The sequence below is a fragment of the Falco biarmicus genome, chromosome 14 (assembly GCF_023638135.1).
Source record: "Falco biarmicus isolate bFalBia1 chromosome 14, bFalBia1.pri, whole genome shotgun sequence".
Lineage (NCBI taxonomy): Eukaryota > Metazoa > Chordata > Aves > Falconiformes > Falconidae > Falco > Falco biarmicus.
Window position 1 is genome coordinate 17,799,476 of NC_079301.1, and position 25,827 is coordinate 17,825,302.

Below are 25,827 nucleotides of genomic sequence, written 5' to 3' on the forward strand. Positions count from 1 at the left end.
GCATAAAGAACCTTCCTTTCAAATTTCCTACTCCATTATGGAAAAATGTTATTTTCTAGTAACAGAATGACAAATAATACTTATTTAAATTACTTAAATGACCTATCTGTTCAACCACAGAAAGAGCTTACAGAAAAATGTAAACTATTTATAAACTGGAATAGCTTGACAAGTTACTATTATGTGCCTTTTATGAACTCTATCGTATAATTAAGCAATTTGGAGTTACATATTTTAAAAGTCTATTTAAATGTCATAGATTCAAAAATTTATTTAATCCTTAATTCTTGGTATGAGGTCATTCTTATTCTGAGGATGCTCCCCACCCAAACACACACAAGATCAATTGTCTGGATCAAAAGGTACAAATTGCTCTACCTCTGCAGATGTAATATTATAGAGGAGCCTAAGTAGCTCAAAGGCAAGAAGAAAATACCAATGCCTTGGAAGTTTAAATCCATGATACTGATTTTGGGAAGGTTTCCTTCTGCTTTCACACTGGAAGTTATTTGAGAATACTGGGAATATCAGAGCCTGGGGAGCAGATCGGATGGAAAGATCCTGAAAAATAATGGAAGGAATTCCAGAAAGCAAATAATATACATTAACCTGAACAGTGTCATGTTTTGTTAGTCACCAGGCTGGGGTTTGAAGGAGTGGTAATGGGAATGCAGGGGAAAAATATCCCAAACATGCAGTTTTGAGGTTGGTGTAGGGTTTGGGATTTTCTGTATTACACTGTGAATTTGTGTATGTTGTTTCACACTCTGAACTTATGCCAGTGGTTAATCAGCAAGCGCAACGTATGCGTTTCAAAAAGAGAAGGCAGGCAAACCAGCTACTCATGACATTAGAGACTCGGGAAGAGGAGGAGGGAGGGAGGGAAGAAGGGAGGAAGAAGTGTAAATCAAATGGGGAAAGTGAAGTTCACATTCATTTTTGGAAGCAATACATATGCACCCTCCTAAATGAGAAATTTTGAGGGCTATTGAGCACTCTGCTAAATTCAGTGTGTTCAATGGCCCTTGAAATTTCTCATTTCTCACCTGAGGACCATGGTTTACTGGCTGTACATTGGACTTGAGAATTAAATGGGCAGAGATCTTAAGCTACTTCATAAAGTCGTTCGTGTAACACAACCTGCTAGATAACTTTGTAAATGTCTTTGTGTGTTCACGTTTCATTTAGTCAAAGATGTTACTTGTTTCCATGTTGAGAACATGCCCCATCTTTCTTAGGATAATATAATTCAAAGACATTAAGCTTCAGTCACCATTCATACAAAAATCATTGAGGAAGAAGCCAAAAATCAATTAATTTGGAAAAGCACATTACACTGACTATTAATTTGCTTCGGAAACCTCATGTTTTTCATCAGTTACACTATTATCACAGCCCAAAACATCTCAGTTGCATTTATTTTAATTAAAATTTATATACCTATTACACCTAAATAATAAGCACATAAAAGACACCATTTGAGTTTCTATACTTATATAGCAAATCCATCCTATTGCACGTTCTCTTTTACCGTGTTTCAAATTTTCCTTGTATTCCCTTATCTGTGTAGTTTATTTTCTTACAGTAATCTCTAGCTACTACCAGAGATTCTAGAAAGTTAAAAAGAACATTAATAACAAATAAAGGAGGAATCAAAGAGGAATCAGTCTACTATAACACCAAGGAGTTTCATGAAATTTGCAGATTAGGCAGCTCAGGGATTAGGAAAGGAGGCTGCACCTTTGGGAACTCTTCCGCTTGTGAAATTTATGAGAGACTCTTTATTCCGCAGGTATTCCCCCAGAGAAACCAAAGGATGCAGCTCCAATGTATGCCTCATGGCAGATATCTTTCTAGTCTCTTCTTCACGCTAAGTCGTCAAACTTAAAGAAAGAGGGCAGAAGCAGACTGAACCTATTTTTGAAAACGCTCCTGGAGTTCTCAGATATTAATTTTAATCGCTATTAAAATCAACATGAATAAGGAAATGTACTTCTCAAATTCTGCATAGAAATTACCCTGACCCCATAAGGACACAGACAACTTTCTCTTTGCCCAGAAGTGGAATATTCTTTTTATAGATCACTGGAAATCCTCAGTGTTAGAGATTTTTTTTAAGAGTAACTAGGAAGCTGCCAGAAAGGTGGTTTTTGGAGCTACATTGTGAATGCAGTGGGGCTCAGCTTCATTTAGGAAAAAACATTGCTATTATCAGACAAGGAATTCAATCCTTCAAGTTCAAATACATCTCCAGTACTGCTGGCTAAAGCTTTCCCTATTTCTAAAGCATGGCTTTACTTCCATTCACAAGATTCCGTTAAAGAGGAATTTCTATTGCAGGTAGTCATAAATATCTCCCCTTAAATTAATTTTAGGGTTATAAAACCATAGCAAATGCCAGGAGTTAGCATTTAACCTATATTTCTGATAAAGGAAAACTACTTAATCTCAAATAATGGCCACACTAACTCTATGCTATTAAAGACAAGAAGAAAAAAAAAATATATCTAATTATCACAGATGAGAAAGAACCTCAATATACTTTGCGAGGTTAAATGAAGTTGTTCTACTGCTACAGTTAAAATGGAGTTTGGAAAAGTTTGTCTTACAATACATTAAATTTAAATTTCATTCTCTATATGCAAAATTCTATTAGGAAATGAAGAATTTTCAAGAAAAAAAATCTGTTTATGAAAACTTTATTCTAAGAGAATTACATTACAATTTTCTTTCAAGAATTTTAAAGATTACTTGGTTCTGAACTAATTTTTCAGTTGTAAGTTTTGGCATTTATGTGCATGTTTCAGGGAAGCAACAGATAACAGATCCTTTCTTCTTGTCATTAAATTTTCAAAAGTAAAGCTGGCCTGAGCCAGTAGATTTTTTCTAAGTTTTTTTTATTTTTTTAGAAAAAACCAAACACCAAACCAAACTAACCAAGATAAGACTTTCAAGAAGGATGGGACGCAGTGGAGTACTGCTAGCTTTAGTCCAATACGGTTACAATTCTTAACAGGCAAAGATATGGTTGTAGTTGTAACTTGTTTCAAAGTCTGTACAGCACTTAAAAGAGGAAAGATTGACAGAATTATTAAACACAGCGTAAGCTATTTACTAACATTCTTTAAAGCGAAATTATCCAGATTGTTGCTACATCCCTACAAACTTCAATTCAACACAGAGATGCTTTTCTGGTAGTAACTTCTGAATGCAGTTACGTTTAAAGCCGAAACACTTTCATTCAAACATCAGTCTTAGAGGTTTCATGACAGATATCACTTTGTAATAGAACTTTAGATGGAAATATGCAATTAATTTCTACCAACAGTTCTGATTCTGGTTTATAAAATATTTTTTAAGTATAACTTCTGTTTGTAAAAATATTGAAGTCGGTTCTGTTAAAATTTCAGGTTTTTCTTTCCTTTCACCAAAACCTACGAAGATCTAATATAATTTTAAAATAGCTTAGGAGACTATCAAGGATACAACTATCCATTTTCCTTCGAAGTGACATGAATGGAGGGCAGTCAGCAAATGAAGATGGGTTGCAGTGGAGGAGGGTAGTTTGCATCCCCTATTGCCAGTTTCAGTGAATTCTCAGTGAGTCACTTCACCTATGATCTGCAAAGCTGCACTAACAAAGCTGCATTTGTTCACGTTCTTCAAAAGACAGAAAATAAGGAAAGTATTTGCAATGGTATTGCAGAGAGGTCTAAGCACCTAGAGGTAAAATCCCTTAAAGGAAGGGGTGACGTACAAGGCAGTCACCAGCATTGCCATGTGTGTCTACGGAAGAGCAGCAAAACAGTGCCTCGTGTGCAAGAGCACAAAGACCAGTCGCTGCGGTCACTGCAAGGAAAACGGGGGCAACAGCCCCTCCTGGGGTGCGAGGTCCCAGGAGCTGCTCTTGGCCAGAGGCTCTTGCCCCCAGACAGACGCCAGCAGCACAGCAGCAGGGCCCCGCAGCCTGCAACAAGCCCTTGGCAGCCTGTCACAGCTAGGCTACAGCCACCTTCACGGCACAGCATGAGACATTCTGTTTGATTGTTTTTTTGTTTTGATCGCAGGAGCTTTCTAGAACATTGCACGTGAATGGCAGATCTATGTTGTATTTTGCCTTTTGCAATTATTCTGTCGTAGTAGTAAGCTGCAGAAGTAAATAAGTAAGGCTTTACTTTCCTTTTAAACCTCCACAAGCAGAAGGGTTCAGAAAACTAACAAGCAACCACGACTTTTGGGCAAACAATGTGTAGAGAAGGAGGGTGCTGCTTGCTCCGTGTTCCACCAGCCTCAAGCATGTGGCTGGCCCTGGATGGAAGAAGGTGAAGCGGGAACAAGAGATTCAATGCAAGTAATTGCCCCCTCCAAAGCAACAAACCTAAGCCAGGATTAGCATGTGTATTCTTCCCTTTTTGCTGTGAAACTGCTAGAAATCCAGAGCAGCAAATGGCTAACAGAAATCAAAAGAGGAAAAGCTGCTAGTGAAATACAAAAGACAGCACTAGCAAGAGTGAGCATCTTTGTAAATCTTGACAGATGATCCTGGCTTTGAAGGGTGAACTATTTGCTGTGATTTTTGAGAAGTCAGGAAGCATAATGAAACAGAACAAGTGGAAACATAAATGCTTGACCCTTTCTGACTACTCAGGTAAAAGCTTGAGAAATCCCAGACGGCAAGTTTCCAGTGTCACCAGGTCTACTGGTCACAGCAAGCAGACACAGACACACAGCCAGACAACCTCTTCAGACCTTGGGGATCAACATCACAAATGCCGTCAATCCTGAAAGTACATCTCATACCTCTCCCAAGCATCCCCAGCTAAAACGACTAATGCCTAATGGAGCCAAAATTTGAAATTTTCACTCATCGTTCTCTTGGAGGGATGTCTAACATATCTAGAATACTGTACCTGATTTTGTATTCTTTTCCTTGCTTTTTTATGTATACATATATATACACATCTGTGTGGAACAGTAGATATACATAAACACAGATACGTAAGTATATCAATACAGAATTTGTAGAATCTTACAATAACTGAAATTGGAAGGAGTTTGGAAGGAGTCAGCCGGAGGCACGTCCTCCTGCTCAGAGGAGGGCCGAGTTAGATCAGGTTGCCCAGGGCTCTTAATGAAGAACATCAGAGTCCTCCTACAGAGCAGAGACTACTGGCAAGACTGCTATTGTGGAACACAGTCCTAGAAAGAATTTTAAAACCATCTCTTAGGTAAGACACTGGGTTATGCCCAAACAATAAATCTGGAAATCCAGCTTTGTTTCCATGATTTTGAAAACCCAACCCACAAATTGATTTTTCACTGTTAAAATATTCCATTTTCCCCATAAATCCACTAACTGCTTTTTAGTGTGTAATCATTTTTTCCACTTTAAAAAAAAATCAACTCAGTTCGCAAGATACCCCTTATAAGAACTTAGCATAGCTAAACAATTTGACTTTGCCCTATTTCAGCTTTCAGATATGCACATATCTGCAAATTTTTCTTCATTTTTCCAGATCTTTCAAAAATTTAGATGTGATAGACAGGATCTCACACGATTTTAATAAATTATCTACTATGGAAGCAGCACATCTTAAAATTTAGATTGAACTGCTAAGTAACATTAGTCCAACAAGCATCTCCCCTTTGGATTAATCTTGCAAGGAAGAGCGAAAGCGTGAGTACGTGCACAAGCTCTTCAGTGCTTCCATTCACATGCAATTACATCCAGCTGCCAATCTGACATCAATGAGAACATATGAAAGACAACCTGGCACATCCATGCCACTTGATTAGCTGACTGGGGATACAATTTGTCAGTCAAATAACCCCTCTTCCCCCAAAAAAACTCGAGGGGTTTGTCATCAAGTGTTCCACCTGATCAAGAAATGGGAGATTAAACTGCCTTTCACAAAATCTGACCACTTCTGTCCCCTTCCTTCTTCAAGCGTACTGTTTACCAAAGGGTCTTCAATAACAACAGTTCAAACTTAAGGGTCAGCTCTAGCGCAGTTTAAGTAATATTAAAACCATGTAATGGAATAATTAGTTTTGCATATCTTATTTTTGATATGTACAATTACAGTAACTATTTTTCAACTGTTCAGCTGATTTCCTTCCAAGCCCTTTATTAGGTTTTCTAATATTTCCAGATATTTCTTCTACACCATATTTCTGTAAATAACTATAAAATTATAAAGACTATAACATTCTATCTCAGCAACTGAAAAATGGGGTAATTTTTGGTTTTATACCATCAAGATACATCAAAGTAACTCATCTGAAAGCTGGAGGTGGAGTCATTCCAGGTGTGCATCCCCATGAAATACACTGTGGTAATCTGACATCAATATCACACAGCATCATTATTATTTGAGTTAAATAAACAGTACTTAAAACATATTTTACCCTAAAACGCGTATCGTGGTTACCAAGGAAAGATGAAAATCTGAAACATTTGTGTCAGCATAATGAAGTTCCTAAGCATATGATATGGTATCTAGAATATTTTCCATCTCAAGATTTGATATAGAGCTCCAAAAGAGGGAAGTACCGTCACGAAGAGGAATGAGAATTCCAAAGCACACCAAGTCAAAAGACCTCTGTACACTTTGATGAAGTTTAAACAAGTGCTGTGAGTCTCTACGATGTCATCAAAATTTATCCAAACTTTGGGATCACAGCCCCTCTATGAAGAAATAACTCCAGTATTTTTATGTAGTTAGGAACACTTGACTACATCTTTTGCAGCACTAGACCTCTTTGATTTCCTTGCCCTGTCTTAATGTGAGTTCTAATTGCTTTGAAATAATAAGTGGTTTATGTGGGTATATAATACTCATTCCAGCAGCTGTTCTAGTCACTGACTTTGAAAACTCCAGCCTGTGATTTAACCACATGGCATTTTTATCTTTCCCACAGACATTGCCATATAATTGATACCTAGGAAATAGCAAGTCATTGACCGGTAAGCATTAAAATGCGATTGCTCGCCTTTGAAAATTAGCAGGCAGGCACCTGCTCTTTCTAATGCTAATCACAGGTAATGTTGACTATCCACAGTGAAAACCAAATCCCCTTCATCACCAAATAAATGGATATATTTGTATTGCTAATGTGTATAAGCTGAACACCTAACATGAGATAGCTAGCTAGAAGCTGAATTCAACAACTTTGCTAGACAAATCCTGAAAAGGAAAATTTAAAAAATGAAATAATTTGGAACTTAACAGACTGCAAAACACAGGAGGCAGTACCCATAGTATGAGCATTCCCCATAAAAATTGGTTCTTAAGTTTTCCAGCAGCTATCATCGAGACTTTTTTTTGGAATGAATAGAAGAGGCACACCAGTAGCCGCCTTCGCAGCTAACATACCTTGTATTCTGCTGCAGTGGGCAACTGAAAGCCCGTGAGCTCACCAACATTCTTGGTTCTGCGAAGCTGCTTGATCAGTGATGCTTGGGAAGAGATGAAATTATAAGCCTCCACTGCAGCTGAGAGTACTCTAACCCCAAGGAAATAAATCAAACCAAAAGGGCACTAACAGATTAGCCTACAGTCGCCCTGTAAACTCTTCCATGCCCTGAAGGAAAGCTTGCCATAGGCAGATAAGCAAATCTCATGTTCTGCATTGCTGGAAATACTTTGTGCCTCTTTATTAAAAAATTCACACAGTTGGAGGTGAACTAATTGCGGTGGTGGAGACAGTAACACAGAAGGCACTTAAAATGTAATTAAGCCGTGATCAGAAAAGGGACACATAAGGGAGAAAGCACTCAAAACAGAGACTCCAGGGAAATACCAGATTCAAGCAAAAATGAGAGCAAATGTGTATTAAACCATGTTCAGAGACGTTTATATAAAAGAATTTGTGCAGACATCAATTCAAACACTAAGGCCACAGCTCACCAGGAAAAAAAGAAATACGCCTTTGTTTTAGATAGCCTTCATGTGCTTTAATGCACACCACGGAGGCACTTCTGACAGAAAGAAGAGGACCTATCCTGCACCTGAGCAATTCTCAATCATGCTGGGGATCTAAGAACAAGAATGCTACAGGAGCATTAAATATCTCAATTATTTTTGTTTTATTCTATAGAAACCCACTTTAGCTCTACTGTTAAAAGACGGTATCAGCAACTATTCCGTATACTGAAAAGCACAGTTCACACAACCACTTGCTATATTGAGGGGAAAAACAACACAAAAAGAGTAAAAACACGTAACTATAAACATTACAATCTTGACTTAACACATACAACAAATTCCTTTTGTGACAAACTCCACAGTCTAGAGAGATTTAGTGATAGTCTACAGAATTCAGTGCCTACTTTCCCCTTAGTGTTAATTATGTTACAAGGAAAAAAATGTATCAGAAAAAAAATACAAGCTAATATCTAGTTACATAAGGAATTGTTTCCAGACTTTTTTTAAAAAGTAAATGCTTAAATATCTTTTTGTACAAAGGTTTCTTCTAGCAGACAGCTTTATGTGTTAAACAGAGCTTAAGGCTCTTTTCCATTGTTTTTTCCTACAAAATGTGTTTCATGCAAACCTGCTGAGTTCAGAGTATTCACAAGAAACAGTTCCCCCAATAGGGTACAAGTCACATGTGGATTTTGCCTTTTTTTTTTTTTCACATTATCCACCATTTGGTACTGTCTCATTTCCCTACCAGCTGCGTCACCATTTCCTAGCTGCACCATCTCGTACTGTGTCCGATATTAGACACCACAGTGAGAAAGCGAATGGGAAATAAACAGCACAGCTGATCAGGACAACTGCCAAAGGACGCAGGGAGCACTTCCAGAAGTGGTTATGAGCAAAAAACCCCACAACATTCATTTGCATGAGCTTAAATCACTTCTCTTTAAAAGCATAGCAAGATCCTCTCTGACTTGATTCTATCCAGATGGAGCTCCTATAAATCAGTCTGATTCCTATTTCAGTAAACACGTGAAAAACTGAGGACTGAATCAGGAGCAGGCATTTCTTTTTCCCAGAGCTCCCAGTGGACGGGGAAGGAGGGAGGGAAGGGCTTGGACTCAGTGGCTTTGAACACAAGGATGACTCAAAACCAAGAAGGATGAACAGCAAGCTGCCACGCAGCAACTGAACACAGGACAAAGAACCATTTTCACTAGGCTAATAGAAAGTACTTATTTGAACCACCTTGTCAACAACATGCACATTTAGAAGAATATGTGCATCCCTCATCATTGTCCTCTTCCACATCTCCCTGGTTTCTTTCAATTCAAAATGAGGAATGCATAAAAAGCAAGGAATGAATGGATGGACACCAGGACCGAAAATAAAGCATTGGATGAGGAGCAGCCTGTTGATGCACCGCTACTGAAGAACTTCAGAGTTGGTTAGAAAATTTCACAAGTCACCATTTTCCTGTTTAATACAGTTGTCTTCTTGCTTAGACTAGTTTGCTGAAATTATAACAGGCAGATTTGTTAAGGATGGTTTGAGGCTAGTTTTTTACAAAATAATGATACCAATACTGTAAATTGTGTCAATGTTGCCAAAGACACCAAGTCAGTAAATACTCAGCTTGCAAAGAATCTGCTACTGAACTCTAACCACTTCAGACACTGATCTCTTACTGCTGTTATTGCAGCTCCTTTTTATTTAGCACCTTTATTCATTTTAATAATATTTACACAAAATACAACAGCCTCTATGTTCCTTTTTTCTTTTTAGTAGGATTTATTGGCCATTAAAATATTTTATGCATAAAATTATCTTAAAAGTTCATAAAATTGAACTGAAATATAGGTACTTGCTAGCAACATTATTCCACTCAGTTGACAGTCTAGATAATCCATTACCATAGCAAATTTAAAGACAGAGATTTCTTTCAGTAACTAAAATCCTTGAGGAAAAACTTGAAAATACTGTAATATAATGTGTGAAGACTCAATTGATCACAATAGATATCTACATTGGAGCGCCAAGTCACAGCAAAGCAGCACGTTGCTCATGTCCACTGTGCCGTTACCTGGCATTCAGGTGTGGGATTTAAGGCAGCACATGGAAAGATGAGTGGCACGTGCCTCTTTTCTTTTTCCTAAACCAACAGGTATTGTAGAAAGGAAGAGTTTTCTAACCCTCACCATGGTCATTTGACCCAGATTTGATACTACAGATGATGGAGCATTATTAAAGCATGAGAACCATAACCTTCATGCTGCCAGAACCGTGGCAGAAATGATGGTGGTGCGAGAAGTTTGGTTTATCTGATTGGAGCTCAGGGATGTTCAGGGATGATGATAATTACCTGTGAAACGGATATTCATCACAAGGGTGAATTTAAGGCTGACTAATACTTCACTGGAGAGAGAACAATGTTAGGGAGAAGTTGGCCAAAGCACACATGGCTCAGCCTAGTGGTCCAGCACAGCTGCATGACACACAGATGGGTGCTGCGTTGGATTCATGAACTGGAGAAATCGCCTGCAGCAGGCAGACCTACCTTGTCTTAGTTTCTAAATACAAAACTGAAAATTAACGAAATAGTTTTTATATCCCTGAAGGTATGCTCAGCCCTGCTCATGGCTTTGAGCAGCCTGGACTAGCTGAAGGTGTCCCTGCCCGTGGCAGAGGGTTGGAACTAGATGGTCTTTGAGGTCCCTTCCACCCAAAGCAGTCTGTGATTACTGTTATTATTTCAGTAAGAAGTAAACAGCACTGAGGTATCCAATGCCACCCCTCCTCTTCTCCACAAATCCAAAATCCTTTTCTGTCAGAGAATATCTTGCTTACGTAATAGTAATGAAAATTTTCAGAGAGGGCTAATTGCAAAAGGTGCAGTCTGTTTCTGCCAATTTCTTTGCTAGTGGCACAAGGCTCTGGCTAGCTGAGGTGAACACCTGGCAATTGACCCAAAAGCACAATGGCCACCACAGTAGGACTGCAGCAAGCTAGTTATTTATGAGCTTTTCTTTTAATTTTTTTTTTTCTTTCTCTCCCCGCCCCCCCCCCCCCCCCCCCCCCTTCTTTTTATCATTTAAATAGATGTTGTCAGACTGGAAAAGTTTAAAAACCCCACCAAACACCAACCCCAATTCCCCACTCTCCAACCCCAAAACTAAAAGAAAATATTTGCATGTCAGAAGTCCTCAAATGTTTGTTTGTTTAAAAAAGCAGTGCAGAAAGCAGACTTGACTACTTCGAAGGACCTTTCCTTCATTTAAAAAATGAGCTGATCAGCTACACGGGCTAACAGGGACTTGAGAACACAGACGGAGTCCAACAGGACGGTGAAGGAAAAAGGAACCACTGCTCTTATCTTCTAGCTCCAAAAAGCACAGCGAAGCTATGACAACCCTTAACTGCAAACCAGCAGTATTTAAGTAACAGTAACTAAACCCATCCTGTGGCGAAGGCAGCGGGAAGGGCGCACGCGATGTGTCACACCTATGTGACTGCTCTAGAGTCACACGGAAGGCAGATGTGACCCAGCCTGCTGCACGGAGCTGTCGCTGATCTGTCCCTGTGCCACCCGCGGGAAGCAAGGCAAACTTCGGTACCAGGCAGTACCTGTTACAACAATACAAGTGCTGAGAGGAGCCAAGAAAGACCTTAAAAAGATGCATCAAGGAGATCTTCAGGAGTCTGATCCAGCAGCTAGGACATAAAGATGGTCAAATAATTCAGTAAGTACTTGGGATTCTTCCATTGTCTGAAAACAGATTTGTTTTCTAAGTGTAAAATAAAGGCCAACTATTAGTCCTTCTCCCTGCACCTGAACTCTACAGATCAATACCCAACAATTAACTGCAAACATTAAGTCATCACTACTACAATATCAACTTAAACTCATGTCACACCTCTAAGCATAATTCTCACTGATATCAGGAATAACCGTATTCCCAGAATCAACAGTTCAATTAATCCTTTGAGAATCTGTGTGCAAACCAAACCAACCAAATAAATCCTACAAATATTTCCTTTCCAAAACCACTGAAATAAGGATTTTTTCATACCATGCCCTTCTCTTTGTGGATTCTGTATTTCCTTCCAGAGAGCTAAAGATAAACTAATTCTGTAATCTGTCCCCAAGTACAAAATGAGAAAAGGAACCAGAGCGAGAGGAAATTGCTAACACTTTCCAAGCAGCACAAGGGAATACCTCTGGAGGCAGCTATTAAGACAACATTTCTAATATTTATCTACTTAAATTCTCAGTAACTGACTCCAATTGCAAAGAAAAATCCAAACTGGTCCAAAATTAGCAAGCATGAGCACACACTTCTGATCTCTGCATTTCTTTTAATATTCTGCATCTCCATATGTGCAGTGAAATCTCAGAAAAAAAATCTGGCTCTTTTTCTGGACTCAACAGGGTAGAGTACAAGACTGCACCTTGCACAAGTAATGCAGGTAAAACTTGTATTGCATTACATCAATACTACATGCATATCTTTATTTATACATGCATTTGTAGTATGAATATGAAAATTCCCACAGAAATCACAAAAGAAAACCATTATTGAGAAATTTTAAAATTAATTCTTGTCTCAAATTGAACAGATAGCTAAGTGTGTGCAGGGCAATATACAATCCCTTGATTTCTACTAAAAATTATTAAGTAGCAATCAATTTCTTTACTTTCATTACTAGGAAGGATTAAATGTATGTCCCAAAATTACATTACAGAGGATGACATAATCAGTGTTCTGATATGATTTTTATTAAAAATGTTGGAAGTTCTTGTCTTGATTACAGCAGCATAAGAAGTTACAGAATTGTTTTTCTTCAACAGATGGTGAAATAAAGAGATCAAGCTAGCAGACATCATTCATTCTATGCAAGCATTTGAAAAGAAGGAAAAAGTTTGATATGGTCAAATTGAATGAAGTGCAAATATTTTGAAGCATATTTGAAGTTGCTCTTTGACTAGAATGTAAAAAAATTGATCTCTAAGTAAAATGCATGCATGCTTCACAGGCCACAAAAAGGCATCTGAAAAAAAAAAAAACAAAACACATCTTTTCTGCACTATTGTCAATTGTGTTTTGAGTTACCACGAATGCTTATTTTATTATTTACCCCTCTCTTGAAAAACACTGAAGTAAATCAGGCAAGCCTCTTGCATGAGGTCAGAAGTACAAAATTCTACAGTTAATCAGGAAAGCATGTGAGCTTCCACTTAAGACTTAGACAAATGTTACAACTAGAAAATTGAATGAACTAAGAAACGAACGCATCCATAAATGACCGCTCCCTATGCTACCTGCACTTCCACTTCTGTAACTTTTATACATAACAAAATTTACTGTTAGAATACATTTTATTACATTATGCTGTTAAGAAAATTGTATATGAATAATATTTGCTCTGTAATTTAAAATGAAGAGGAACTTAAGTTTTTATGTACTTGTAACACCAACCACTTTCATCTTACTAAAGTATTTAGAAGCAACAGAGCCTTAAGAATTTCTGGCAACTATTTTCCTGCTTATGTTGTTGTCTATAGAAACTGTACATCTTTATCAGGAAGCCAAAACCATCAATATTTGAGAACTGCTAGAAAGCATAAATAAAACCCTCTGATAAATCACGTAGATCAAGTACATTTTGCCACTTATTCCTTTACTTTAATACCAATGCATCTTCATTTGTTTGAACGGAAGTAATCTTAAATTATGTATGAAATAGTGAGAAAGAGTGTGGCAAATCCAGTGAATAAAGAATTCTGCATCAAGTAGGAGAACTAAAATTCAAGTAAGTTTAAAAAAGCAGATAAAAATAAAAATAGATTAACCTCAGTTAACTAAAATCAAATGTTATTAACAGAAGTTTTGCAGAAAAGTTCAGGAATCTGCAATGAGTTTCTCTCACTGTTTAAGATTACACTAACTTTGCCGTCTGTGGTAGCCTCCTAACAGTAAACACTACATATTTTTGTAAACACGAGGATTGATTACATTGCAGCTCTTCTAGCAGGCCACTTCTGTTGCCTTACTGCTTGTCCAAAAGGCAGCAGAAGCATGTCCACACGGTCCCAATTATGTATGCTCTGCGACATTTAGAAATGCCACCTACACAAAAGCAGAATAACCTTGAGCATCTCTAGTTTTTTTAAGTTGATTCACTCCTGTTATTTGTTTTCTATTATTTTATTTCCAGGAAAAGTGCCTTACTAGTAAAGTGATATAAACAATGGCTGAATCATGAAATGCAGCACCTCCCACTTAGTTTCTTTGGAAGGAAAGCTCTGCACAGTTCACGGTACGCTTCTGTGTTAAGAAAGTGCAAACAGCAGGGAGGTCCAGATCCTTCTCCACTCCCAGGTAAGCAGGAAGGGTAGTTTTGGGACTGCAGTCTCAAAAACAGACTTGTCCCACTTCCAGGGGCCATGGGCAGCATAACCTGAGGCTACTTCTCTTTAGCTAGTAACAGCTTCCTCTGCAGCTCTCATCTGTAAAACGTGGTAACAGTACTGGCTCATATGATTGGGTTTTTCTTGGCAGCTCAAGAAACACATGTGAAGCTAAGCACCTTACATCGATTAAGTCAGTGTCTGTCCAGCTTTTCAGATATTACCATTTTCAGTTATCAGAAAACAAGACTAGGACTTGTGTAACAGCCTATTTCTGAGCGCAGTATTCAAGACAGTCCATTGCTTATGTTCTTCCTTACAGACGCAACTTCTGTAGCAGTTACAAATTTCAGTACATTAATCATGAATAAAGCACAGTTAATCTTTCAAAAATTTTACAAAACTTAATGTTTATATCTCATTAGTCACTGTGCTAATATTGCCATTTGAATTCACTGGCTTCATACTCTCTCGGTGATTTTCACCACAACTGTTTATTTTGCTATGTGACTTTTTCTAGGTCCTAAGACCCTTTTTCCTGAGGTTACAGCTGGAAGTGACTGTATCAGCTGTACTGGGCATTCACTTTTCTTATGTAACTGGTGCTTGGGGGGTGGTGCTGGAAGAATCAGCCCGCTGGTGTTAAACATTACCTTATTCCTTCCATGCTGTTTTTTCCATCTGAGCTAAAGGTACTTCATCTACTCAGAAAGCATTCCTAATGAGTGACAGTCAGCAGGAAACTGATTTTTGAGCAGCTTCCCAAAAAACTGAAACTTCGAAAGAAGAACCTTAGGTTTTAAATCGCATTCACAATTTATTTCACATAAATACCTATAGAGCTAAGTTCAGAAAAAAAATGAGTCTCATTCGCAAAAGAAAAAATAATGCAAGCTCTAAATGAATTAGGATACACCCACCCTGCTGTTTATCCAGATATGCAGCAATGTCAACTCACTGAGGCACTTCTTGACAGTTCTTTATTTTGAGAGGTACAAAATCTTCTGACAGATACACAACTGAGAAACCCTGGGAAGAAACGTTACTTTGTTTCAGCATCTGCTCTATAAATGAAGATAAGCAAACCATATTTCTAGTTCCAGAAAATGAGACAGCTCTTCTTCGTTTCAAAAAGAGTGACATGAAAGACACAGCAAGAGTATGTGCATTAAAACGGCTTGTAGGACAAGTGCAGAGCCATCCGCTGGTTCCCATGCTCTGTGATACTGCCTTCAGTGCTGTGTCTTGATGTTTGTTCACATCTTGATTTTAACCTACAACATATCTTCTTGGGCACTTTTAAATGTTACAGGAAGAGGCTCCATTACTATAGTGAGAACATTTTGCAGATATAATTTCAGGCTTTGACAAGCAGAATTCCAAAGAACACTAACTCAAAAATGTAAGCCTCTGGTTGTGGTTCCTCCATTAGTACTGGACACAGGTTACTGTAAGGATTGCTGTATCTCTGTTTCAGTTACACTGGCTGGGTTACTCTTCCCTCCCGATTTTATTTCTATGATTTCTGGCATTTTACACCATGGAAAATTAGTCATTAAGAGAAGAGAAGAGAAGAGAAATTAGGACTGTTGTTTGTATCTGTTCGCTGACAAAAGGATTGTTAAGCTTGTGCAACGTTCAGAGAATGATTTTTTTTATTCCTTAGATGAGATTTGTTAGCAGGGGACTGGAAACGCACTGTGATCCTTCTCTAGTTTATTTCCTTTCTCAGTAGTTTTTTTTTCCCCTCCCTTTTCACCTCTCTTGGATATTCACTTTTGAAATCAAAAGGAATCACTTACGAGACTGGAACTATTTTTGATCATACAAGGCATTTTTTTTCACTGGGTTGATGGCAGCTACTCTAAGACTGGAAGCAGCATTACGGGAATGGTGATAGAAGGTTACAAGCTTTTGTAACAGTTGTGATCTAGGAAGGAAGCAACCACTTCAGCCTCGTGGGAAAAGAGTCTCTTTGCACATTCACTTTACTCGTGTATTTTGATTTGATGAAGGGAAAGTATTCCTTCCATGAAATTTTAAATGAAGCCATAAACATACAGTTTCCTCACCCCAGTTATTCCAGGGAGAGAGATTTCCAATTCCTTGGCAAATCAAGAAAGAAGATCCAGAGGGGGTCTAATTGGAAGTGCAGCTTGCAGCTTTTCCTTTCCTTTGAGTTTGCAGCTATTCCCCACACAGAGAAAGCTGCAGTCCAGGAGGCCACAGGGAACTGGTTTTCCCCGGGAAATGGTACCATCACCGTGATTAGAACACAAGTAGCCAAACAAAGCCCAGCACAGCACACCAGGAATCCCTATTTCTGCAAGGGAATACAGGAGGAGACAATGCACTAAAGCTTTGGGAATGTGGAGTCTTTTACTCTGCCTCACATGTGATTTTTTTTGGACAACATGAAGCTCATAAACACTCAGAGCAGATGGTGTAACACACAGCAGCAGGAGATGGAGCTTATTAGCTATCGCTTCCTTCCGCTAGCATACAGCCCAGAAGAACCTTTAAATCACCCTCTACTGAAAGCTGAGTCCCTCTCACGAGGCAGCACCAGGGATATACTGTGTGACCGTACACAGACAGCACTTCGTTACGCTTCAAGTCCCTGCTCGAAAATTTGCAAGTAAAAAAAATAAAATGCTTAAATTAAGTTCGAAGATTTTCTAAAATAAGCCAAATAATGTTGTAGGCAACATTAAAAGTCTAAAATTCGAATGTCTGGCATTTGCAAAGAAGTGGAAAAAGATTCTAATAGTACAAATACTTCAACAGTCTTGAGGCAAAAGCCCTACCCAGGAATAGTACGTTACCAGAAGTCTTCTATGTTATTTTTCTATTTTCTTCCATAAATTATAAAATTTCAAGAAAAGCACTTGCAAAGATACCAGGTTTCCTTCGTAATCACCCTGTTCCTACCTTCGTCTTCCAGAACTCAGGAATGTTTCATTCCACTGTGCTACAATCACCTTCCACAACAACTCTATACACAGCTCTAAACAAATTATGCAGCTTAAAGGTAAAAAAAAAAATCCCATCCCATCATCAACCCACAGACCTCATCATAGGAAAATCTTGGGAACAAGAGAAGTAAAAAATACGAGCTGAAGCGCAACAGAGGAGATAATAAACATGGGGAGGACAAAGGAGAGGAATAACACTGACAAGTGAACTGGGCACACAGGCTGGTTCCGGGAGCGCTGGGGTTGCCTTGAGACAATAGTAAACAATTTAATAGCAATTTGCCAATATATGTTTGGCTGCTGGTAAGGCTCTACACAGTTGGAGTTCAAAACTACCACATTTCTAAAAGCCTGCATAGCAGCAGTTCTTTTAAGAGAGACTTTCTTTCCAATTTATACTTTTTCTTATCCTTTTCAAAATCGATGATCTCCCCTCCATCTGCAAACATAAACAATGCATTTTACGGTGTCCTTTTTACATGTCAATAAATAGCCATTATATTATTTTTTATTTTGCTACTGGCAAAGGCTCCAAAATACGTAATTAACAGGTAGAGCTACACTGAACTCTTCTACCCTATTCCATTGACTACCACGTTAGTACTGACGGCACTTGAGCTCTACGTTCTTAATATCAACAAGAGTCTGGTGATGCCCCCTGATAAAATGTTTCCCTTCATTAACTGCTCTTTATGGAAGTTTAAAAGCAGAGAATCCTAAATTCCCCCAGATAAGTGCTCCAAATCTGTATTAAAATGACGGTAAATCACAGCCACTCCGTTGGCATCAATTTCCTCTTGAAGGACTCACATGACCACAGACTTGGGGTATGTCAGAGTAGTACTCTAGTCTTTATACATAAGAGATTTGGATAGAAGCTAATAAAGATCGGCTTATTAACCTTTAGATGTCACTTAAAAATAAAGTAATTGAAACAAAAAGCACACACTACATGCAGCGCAAATTCAACTCTCCGTAGTTCTGGTGTTGACACAAAGCAGATCTGCTGTCCTGAATGGATTTACATAATTCTAAAAGCAGAGAAAAAAATGGCTATTATGTAAAAAGCTTTTGTTACTTCACAGATGACAAACAAACACTGTGACATTTTCCTGACAGGACAATTTCCTACCAGCGCTTGTCAGCACTCCTTACATTTATGTCTATGATGATAAGTAAAACTGGTTTTGACTGGTCATATGGTGTTAAGAGTTACATGTGTTTAAGTCTTCCTTCCTGGTTAGCTTAAATTTGCCAAACTTTAAACCACAGGAGAACAGACCACCAATTTTTGCGCTCAACAAGTAGGTTTTCCTCTCTAGGCAAAGAAAGTGCTTTTCAGCACTGGACCATTCCTATTGCCTACATATCCTTACCATTACTAGAACGTAAGGGAGGGCAGAAATGAGAATCAGATAACGGCAGTAAGCTCAAACAATCCAGGATGAAAGAGAAGTGGCCTTAGGCTGAAGAGCACAGCGCTCTCACATTGTGACGCGGCCTTTTTATGAAGCCAACGGGGTTCATTCAAGAAAGACTTTGAACATTTAGCTGGATTTGTTTACCTGTTGCTCCTGAAGATAATTTCTTCAGGAAAGAATACTTTCTCTACAAAACATTTATTACATTAGCAATTTGCAGCTTTTGGCCTACCAAAAAAAAAAAAAAAAAAAAAATCTCTAAAACATCGTTTCCTAGAATACTAGTAATGCTGATTTTTTTCACACAGATTTACCAGAAAATATTTGCTGTTGGATCCTTATGCTAGGAATAACTCCAGTTTGCTTTGCCCATAATATAGTTCAATATATTTGTCTTGCCAGGAAATACACGTTTGCCTAACCAGAAATTTACCGCCGTATGCTCATATTGTTAACAATCAATAAACTTTATCATGCTAGTGACTCAATCCCAGATGCTTATCCTATCAGGAATTCATTCCTCTAAACTAGTGTTTTCTACAAATCTATAATTAAGCTAAAAGCCATACAGCTTTTCTGTATTGCCAGCATTTGTAGAGTACAGCTCCTTTCATATTTACATTGGTGGAACCAGAGAAAACTGTGGAAGAAAACCTCTGATTATGTGAACATGTCACAAATAAGCTAGAAAGTTAATCAATGTATGGTACAACTATAAGGACATTTTACCTTGCATCCAGGTCCGTCAATGAGCTTCCTAGCAAGAACAGCATTTCTGATGTCTTCTGCCAATTGTATCCCATCTCTTTCAAGTACAAAACACTGTGTTTACAGATTCTTCCAAGAATTAATTTACTATGTTTGCCAATATCCCCAAACTATATGATACTGGGTCTGCCAGGAATTTACTTTGTAAGATCTTCTTGCCAGGTTGAGATATTGCAGATTTACATATTTTCAGATAAAGAGGAGTCTGAATATTCCAGTGACTAAGAGAATGCATTTTAAAGATGTACAGAGTATGCAATTAGCACTGACTCTTCAGGAGTCAATGATGCTTTGTCAGGAGAGATTTGTATCTGCTCACATTGAGTTGTTAGGCTAGTAAAACTTAGCTCAACTTGAAACACTCTATGGTGTTATTTGTTAAATCTGGAACTGTCAGATAATTACAAGTTTCTGATGCAAATAACTCCAGAGACGCAATTTATCTTGCACCGGACTCTCCACGAGGGAGATCAGTAGCAGAGCTCAAGAGTAACACCTAGAAATCATTGCTCAATCAATAGATTAATTCCGTACTTACTGGGATTGTGGGTTTGTTTTTTTTCCTTTCTTTCTTTCTTATATATTCCTATCTATAAGATGTGTGCAACCAACCAATAAATCATTCCTCTTTGAAGAGTAAGATTTGTGATACAACTTCAGGAATTGTAAGGAGTACAAGAATATTGAAGCAGTTACGTATTCTGTATTTTGGTATTGTTTTCAATCTTTAAAACATTTTTTTTTTTTGTAATTTGCTAGACTACATGGCCTTTCGAACAAAACTGACACAAAAAATGTTTTGGAAAATATTAACAGTGCTATTCAATTCTTAGTATATATTTGAGAACTCTGAAAATGCTCCCTTGAGTCCATGCCATGTAGAGGTCTGGTTTATGGCGGTTCCTACATATGCAAACACATAAATACCCACGCAGAAAGACTTTACATAATCTCAGATTTCAAATGAAACTTTTCATAGAAATAAATCCTCAATATTGATAGTAACAATGAAATAGTCAAACTGCTCATAACAGAAAACTTCACAGAAACTGCTGAGAGATATCTGTACTTTGAACAATGAATCACATTTTACTCTGAAGCTATTTACTAAATTCAGGTGACTGCCCAGTCTAATTTATATAACTTACCATTATTAAGTAGCCAATACAAATTCTTCCAGTTTCCACAAACATCTAAATTAGTAATTATTTTCACAACACTAACTAGATCAGTACAAATACCTCTACACTTTTTCCTGTTATAAGCTTCTCCTTAGTATTTTTTTTATTCTGAAACAATTTTCTTCTCACATTCCATCATTAGAGCTTGTTTGATTGCTATCTCACCCTTCATCATTATCACTTCATTCATAACTGTTACGATGTGTCTGTTTTCTCATGTATTCTCACACTTTCTGTGGATGAAGTTCATGAATTTTATCCTCGCTGTGCAAACCATTAATTCATGCCACACTAAGTACCACGCACTATTTCAGTACCAGTAGCTAGTGAAGAATATTACATTGCTACCTGGGGGTACAACTACAGATGACCCTTTAGCCTTAATATGTAGAATTTTTTTATGTAATAGTCTTAAGCAATGCCATAGTACACAGCCGTCCTTGCAGAAAAATCCTCTTTGAAAAGGGGTACTGTGGGGGTGTTGGGTTTCATTTTTTATGGTTTTTTTTGGTTTTACATTCCAAAAAACATGCCAAACATGAGAAAAACTTTGTTAAAGAGTCTGATGAGGAATTTTAGAAAAGAATGAATTTAAATCACATTCCATCTACAGTTTAATGGATTCATGCCAGATTCAGAGTCCAAAAATGAACCTATTTTTTCTCTGGTATTGACAGAGCAGCTACCAAGAATCACCAAGAACTCTCCAACGCCCAGTTTCCATACACCGTGAAACCTGGTGTCATTTTGGAAATAACACACTAGAATTGAAATCAAATCAAACTCTGGCTGAAGTGTGAAAATTTACAGCCAGCTTTACAAACTTTTTTGCCCATTTGAATTTTGAGCTCAACCAGTTATATTTCAGATCTGTGTTGCTTGCCAGGCCAAACGTTTGGGTTCAATTTGTGGCAAAGGAAAACTGTATGATTTAAATTACTAGAAAGATACAGGGATGAATTCCTGGGAAGCCAAACAGATACACCTAGGCTGTGCAATAACTAAATCAGTTATACTAAACTGGATTAGTCACAGGAGAGAACTATGATTTCTAGTATAACAAGCAAAATTCAGCTCCATCCTTACAACCAGCACACAAGCATATGTTTGCAAAAACAGTTTTATGCTCAGTAAGACGGTAAAGCAAACAGTATATATTAAACAATGATACACTGACCTAGACAATTCAGGATAGAAGGTGCCTAGACATCTGCCCTGCACATGGAGAAACTACTGGAGAGGCTTAAGTGAGTTTCTGTGATCATGGACATCAAGCCTCACACTGCAGTTTGAAGCAGTAAAAGACTGTATTGCTTCCAAAAAGAAAAATACCAGTGCTTGTGAAAGAAGATTGGCAAATTCATACAGTATCTCATAAAAGTTAATGTGAATAGAAAAATCTTGGGGCATATATTTCCAATAAAATCCTCTTACAACATGAGTGCAAAATCCTTGTCGGTCTGTGCAAGCATAAAGCTGATTCCTAACAGGCCAGGCCTGAGTAAGTGAGGTAAGTTCATGCCTGACAACTTCTTGCAGAAATGCACACTAATTTGACCATTCCTCCAAAATTATTAATGCGATTGCTTTCAAAAGGCACTGTTCTGGAAGAATAAATTCCATGTACGACACTCAGGCTGGTTTCTTATGCCTACAACCTTTGTATATGTATATGTATATGTGATGCTACAGCTAACGTGAATACCAACAGCAGCAAAGCCTTGCAAACGGGGAGCTCCTGAGAGGCCTGGCCAATGCAGAGGTTATGCTTTCATAGCCAGTTATCAGAGGTAGTTGCTTTAAGTAGATCTACAAGTAAATTTACATCATCTCCATTTACAACAATGTAGCCCCATCTTAGCCAAACTCTCATAGCATGTCCAAGATCAAGTCATTTATAAAGAATCAAGCATATAAGTTGAGTTTTCTATACAATACTTTGTTGAAAACTCTATTCATGACTTTTTCTTTCCCAATATTGCAGTTTTGTAACTCTTCGGAGGGAATATATGTGCATGGATCGAGGCTATCTCTGGCAGCTAGGTATTATTTCTCCCATGAATTATAGGTACTTTCAGGCAACACCAGTATTATGAAAGTAACTTGATTCAGAATATCTGCAGTAAAACCGAAAAGGCTGTAAAGGATACATAGCACAGCTATTCTAATTTTGCATTAATTTACACATCACAGAGGAGACAAATATTCCAGCACCGAAAAGCCTATTTTTTTATTTTCTTGTAAAAGAAGAAATCTAATATCCAAGAACAAGAGAAGGCTTTTCTGAATGAGCAGTGAGGGACTGAGTTGCTTTGTGCACGTGGGGTTTTTTTGTGCGTGTATGGTGGGGGTTTTGGTTGGAGGGTTTTTTTGTTTTGTTGGGGGGGAGGGGTGGGGTGTTTTTTTGTTTGTTTGTTTGGTTTTTTTAAGTACCACATTTTTTGCTGAGAAATACTGGCCACACTACAACAGATCAATTTAACCACCTTCCTGTAGAGCAGGGAGTGACTGTCCCTGGAACCCTGTTACTGTTACCTTTAAGGGGACAGGACTCTTGCTGCTTCTGATACACAGCACTGATTCCTAAAAATATTCTCCCTGCCCCACCATCCTGCCTTCTGCATTTGTGACAGAGCCAAAGGAAACAGATAAGCCACATGTCTGTAGAAAGTGTGTTTCCATGAGCAGCAGTCTGTCGGGGAATGCTGCAGTAAATTCTGCTTATTTCCCTCCATTTCTTTAGTCTTAGTCTTTAGCTTTTATCTCTGACCAAACCGCAGCTTTTCCTAACCTTAGTTCAACCAACATAAGCTCTCAAATATTTGTCCTAGGCTCCTGTCCTTATCATGCAAAAGGCTAAAAAAAGAAACTTAACTGTTGGCTTTTGTTTGTTTGTTTGTTTTTTGGGGTGGTGGTGGTTTTTTTTCTTTAAATTTTTTTTACAGTACACTAATTATCTTCAGGTTTTAAATAAGTTGGTTGTTTATACAATCAGAAATTTTGTTAGGCTAAATATTGCATTTGAATTCAATCATATGTTTTGTAAGAACGTGCAGAGATAGCTACAGCCTTGATGTTGATTTTATACCAAAATGCACACAATGTATGCAAAGGCAGTAAATAATTAATCAGTCAACATCGGTAAGTAGAGTAGCTACTATTAAAGAGATATTTATCTGCTGCTATCATGTGATGGTCTCCAGAAGACCAGCCAGTCCACTCTGCTAGAAAAGCAATTTTACTCCAAAAAAACCCAAAATAAACAGAAAAAAATTTCGTAAATTTCTGATATTATGGTATGGTTAAAAATAAGTAAAAAGTGGGTTTTCACTACAAGCCTTTGAAAACAAAATGTTTGCTTTTCTGCTGACAACATGATATTGTTTCATAGTACGTAATCAGAAAGTAATAGCCATAATTAGTAGATAAAATAAACAGTTTACCTTGTGTGGACTGGTCAATGTTTTTTCTTTTCCTGCTATGACTGTTATAATTAAGTCTTAGCTCTTGGCTATATTCATTCAGAGTTTCTCTTGAGTCATAAGATTGCCTTTGCTTTCCTCCATCTTCACTTTCATCTGAAGAACTCGTGTAAGTTAGATCCACTTCATGTTTGACTTTTGACAGTGGCTGGTAGGGTTTGCAGTCCATCTGCTCCATCTCTGATTAAATAGGCTCAAAGTCATGAAAACAAGCAACTGGAACTCCTCAAGAAAATAGTCCTGGGGAAAAAAAAATCCAATTCAGATGTCATATTTAGCTCACAAAGGCCTAATTTTATTTTCAGTTAATGTAAGTGAATTGCATTAATATCACTATAATCCAGGAAAGAATCTGAACATGTCTTATTGTTTTACTTTTAAAAGTAGAATTAAAATAACGGTGACTTGAAGTAAAAAAACAAAATCCTCAAACCTTAAGCCCTACCCCATTAAACCAAGCAATAACTACACCTTATGCACAAAAAAAACGTTGCAAAACCTTGTATTTGCTATTAAAGCTAAGACAGAACCGTTATTGTTTTTCTAAAGGGATGCATATTCACATTACGTGAAAATAACATTTTGTATCTCTTAAAATATGAATCCTACAAAACAGAAAGTTCACGCTTTTGAAGTATTTTGCTGCAAATTAAATTACATTTAATCAAGAATAAGAGACTTCACACTTTAGAAAACCACCAGACTTGGTAAAAACCAAAATACACCAGACTCTTCCTCTATGAGAGCATACGATGGTTCAGAAATGGACATTTTCCTTTTGGATTGTGTCAACATTTCAACAAGAAGCTGCTTCGACCCTGCAGTATAATCCCTTTCTGCCTCTGCATCTCCTGTCTAATCTCATACCAACATGATGGCTCCACTGAACCTCAACGAAATCTTCCAGACTGCAGGTTGCAGTTTTGTGTATCATTAAAATGATGTTCAAATCCAGTATCATTAAAATCAAGCGGGCTACAGCTGCACATGCGACTACTGCACTTGTCCTGTAACCTTGCCTTTGTAAAGCTGTTTCCATCATTAATTTTAAGGCAAACTCTGCAATGAAATAACAGGGGTTATGGCACACCTTCTACAGCAGCACTGTTCACATACAGGGAGCTCCGTTAAAATAAATTTAAGGTTTTGGTTTTTTTTTAGATGAACACATGCTAAAAAAAAGGTGGCTTTAAATATTATTGCTAGAAGACCAAAACCATAGAAGTTAAAAAAGATTTTGCTTAAAAAGCAGTTGTTCACAGCTTTTTAATGATTTTAAGGTCAGCAGCAGAGGGATGTAAGTTTAATACTCAGTTTGATATCAGCCCATTTACTAACTGCAACAAGGACTTCTAACCACATACATTGCCAGCTGTGAGTGTACAATATGAATGTCCAAAAGCAGCCACAGAAAAAGTGAAAACACACAAAAGGTAAACATAAAAGAACCCACAGAAAGCTCTCCATGTTAGAGGGCTATAGAGATGAGTTTAACTTCTGAAATTGTCTGAATTTTTGGGAAACAACTGATGACAGCTGTCACCGTGTTCCAGCGTAACAAAACTTCATCTCCTGCTTGTGTGTCCTCCCAATACTTTTGAAAGAACCACCTTCCTGAGCAAGAGCGGAAAACAATGCCCATGGTGTGAAGAGGGAATAAGATTTC

At 37.8% G+C, this 25,827-nt stretch overlaps 1 protein-coding gene across 2 annotated transcripts in view; it reads right to left on the bottom strand.

Annotated features, from left to right (window-relative positions):
* The window catches only part of TENM1 (teneurin transmembrane protein 1), a 349,253-nt gene that overhangs the window by 235,338 nt on the left and 88,088 nt on the right, over positions 1-25,827 (bottom strand). For both annotated transcript variants that reach the window (XM_056359800.1, XM_056359799.1), the window contains exon 2: positions 24,123-24,401. In XM_056359800.1, coding sequence (XP_056215775.1) covers positions 24,123-24,339 — 217 coding nt within the window. In that variant the 5' untranslated portion in view covers positions 24,340-24,401. The remainder of the gene's footprint in view (positions 1-24,122; positions 24,402-25,827) is intronic.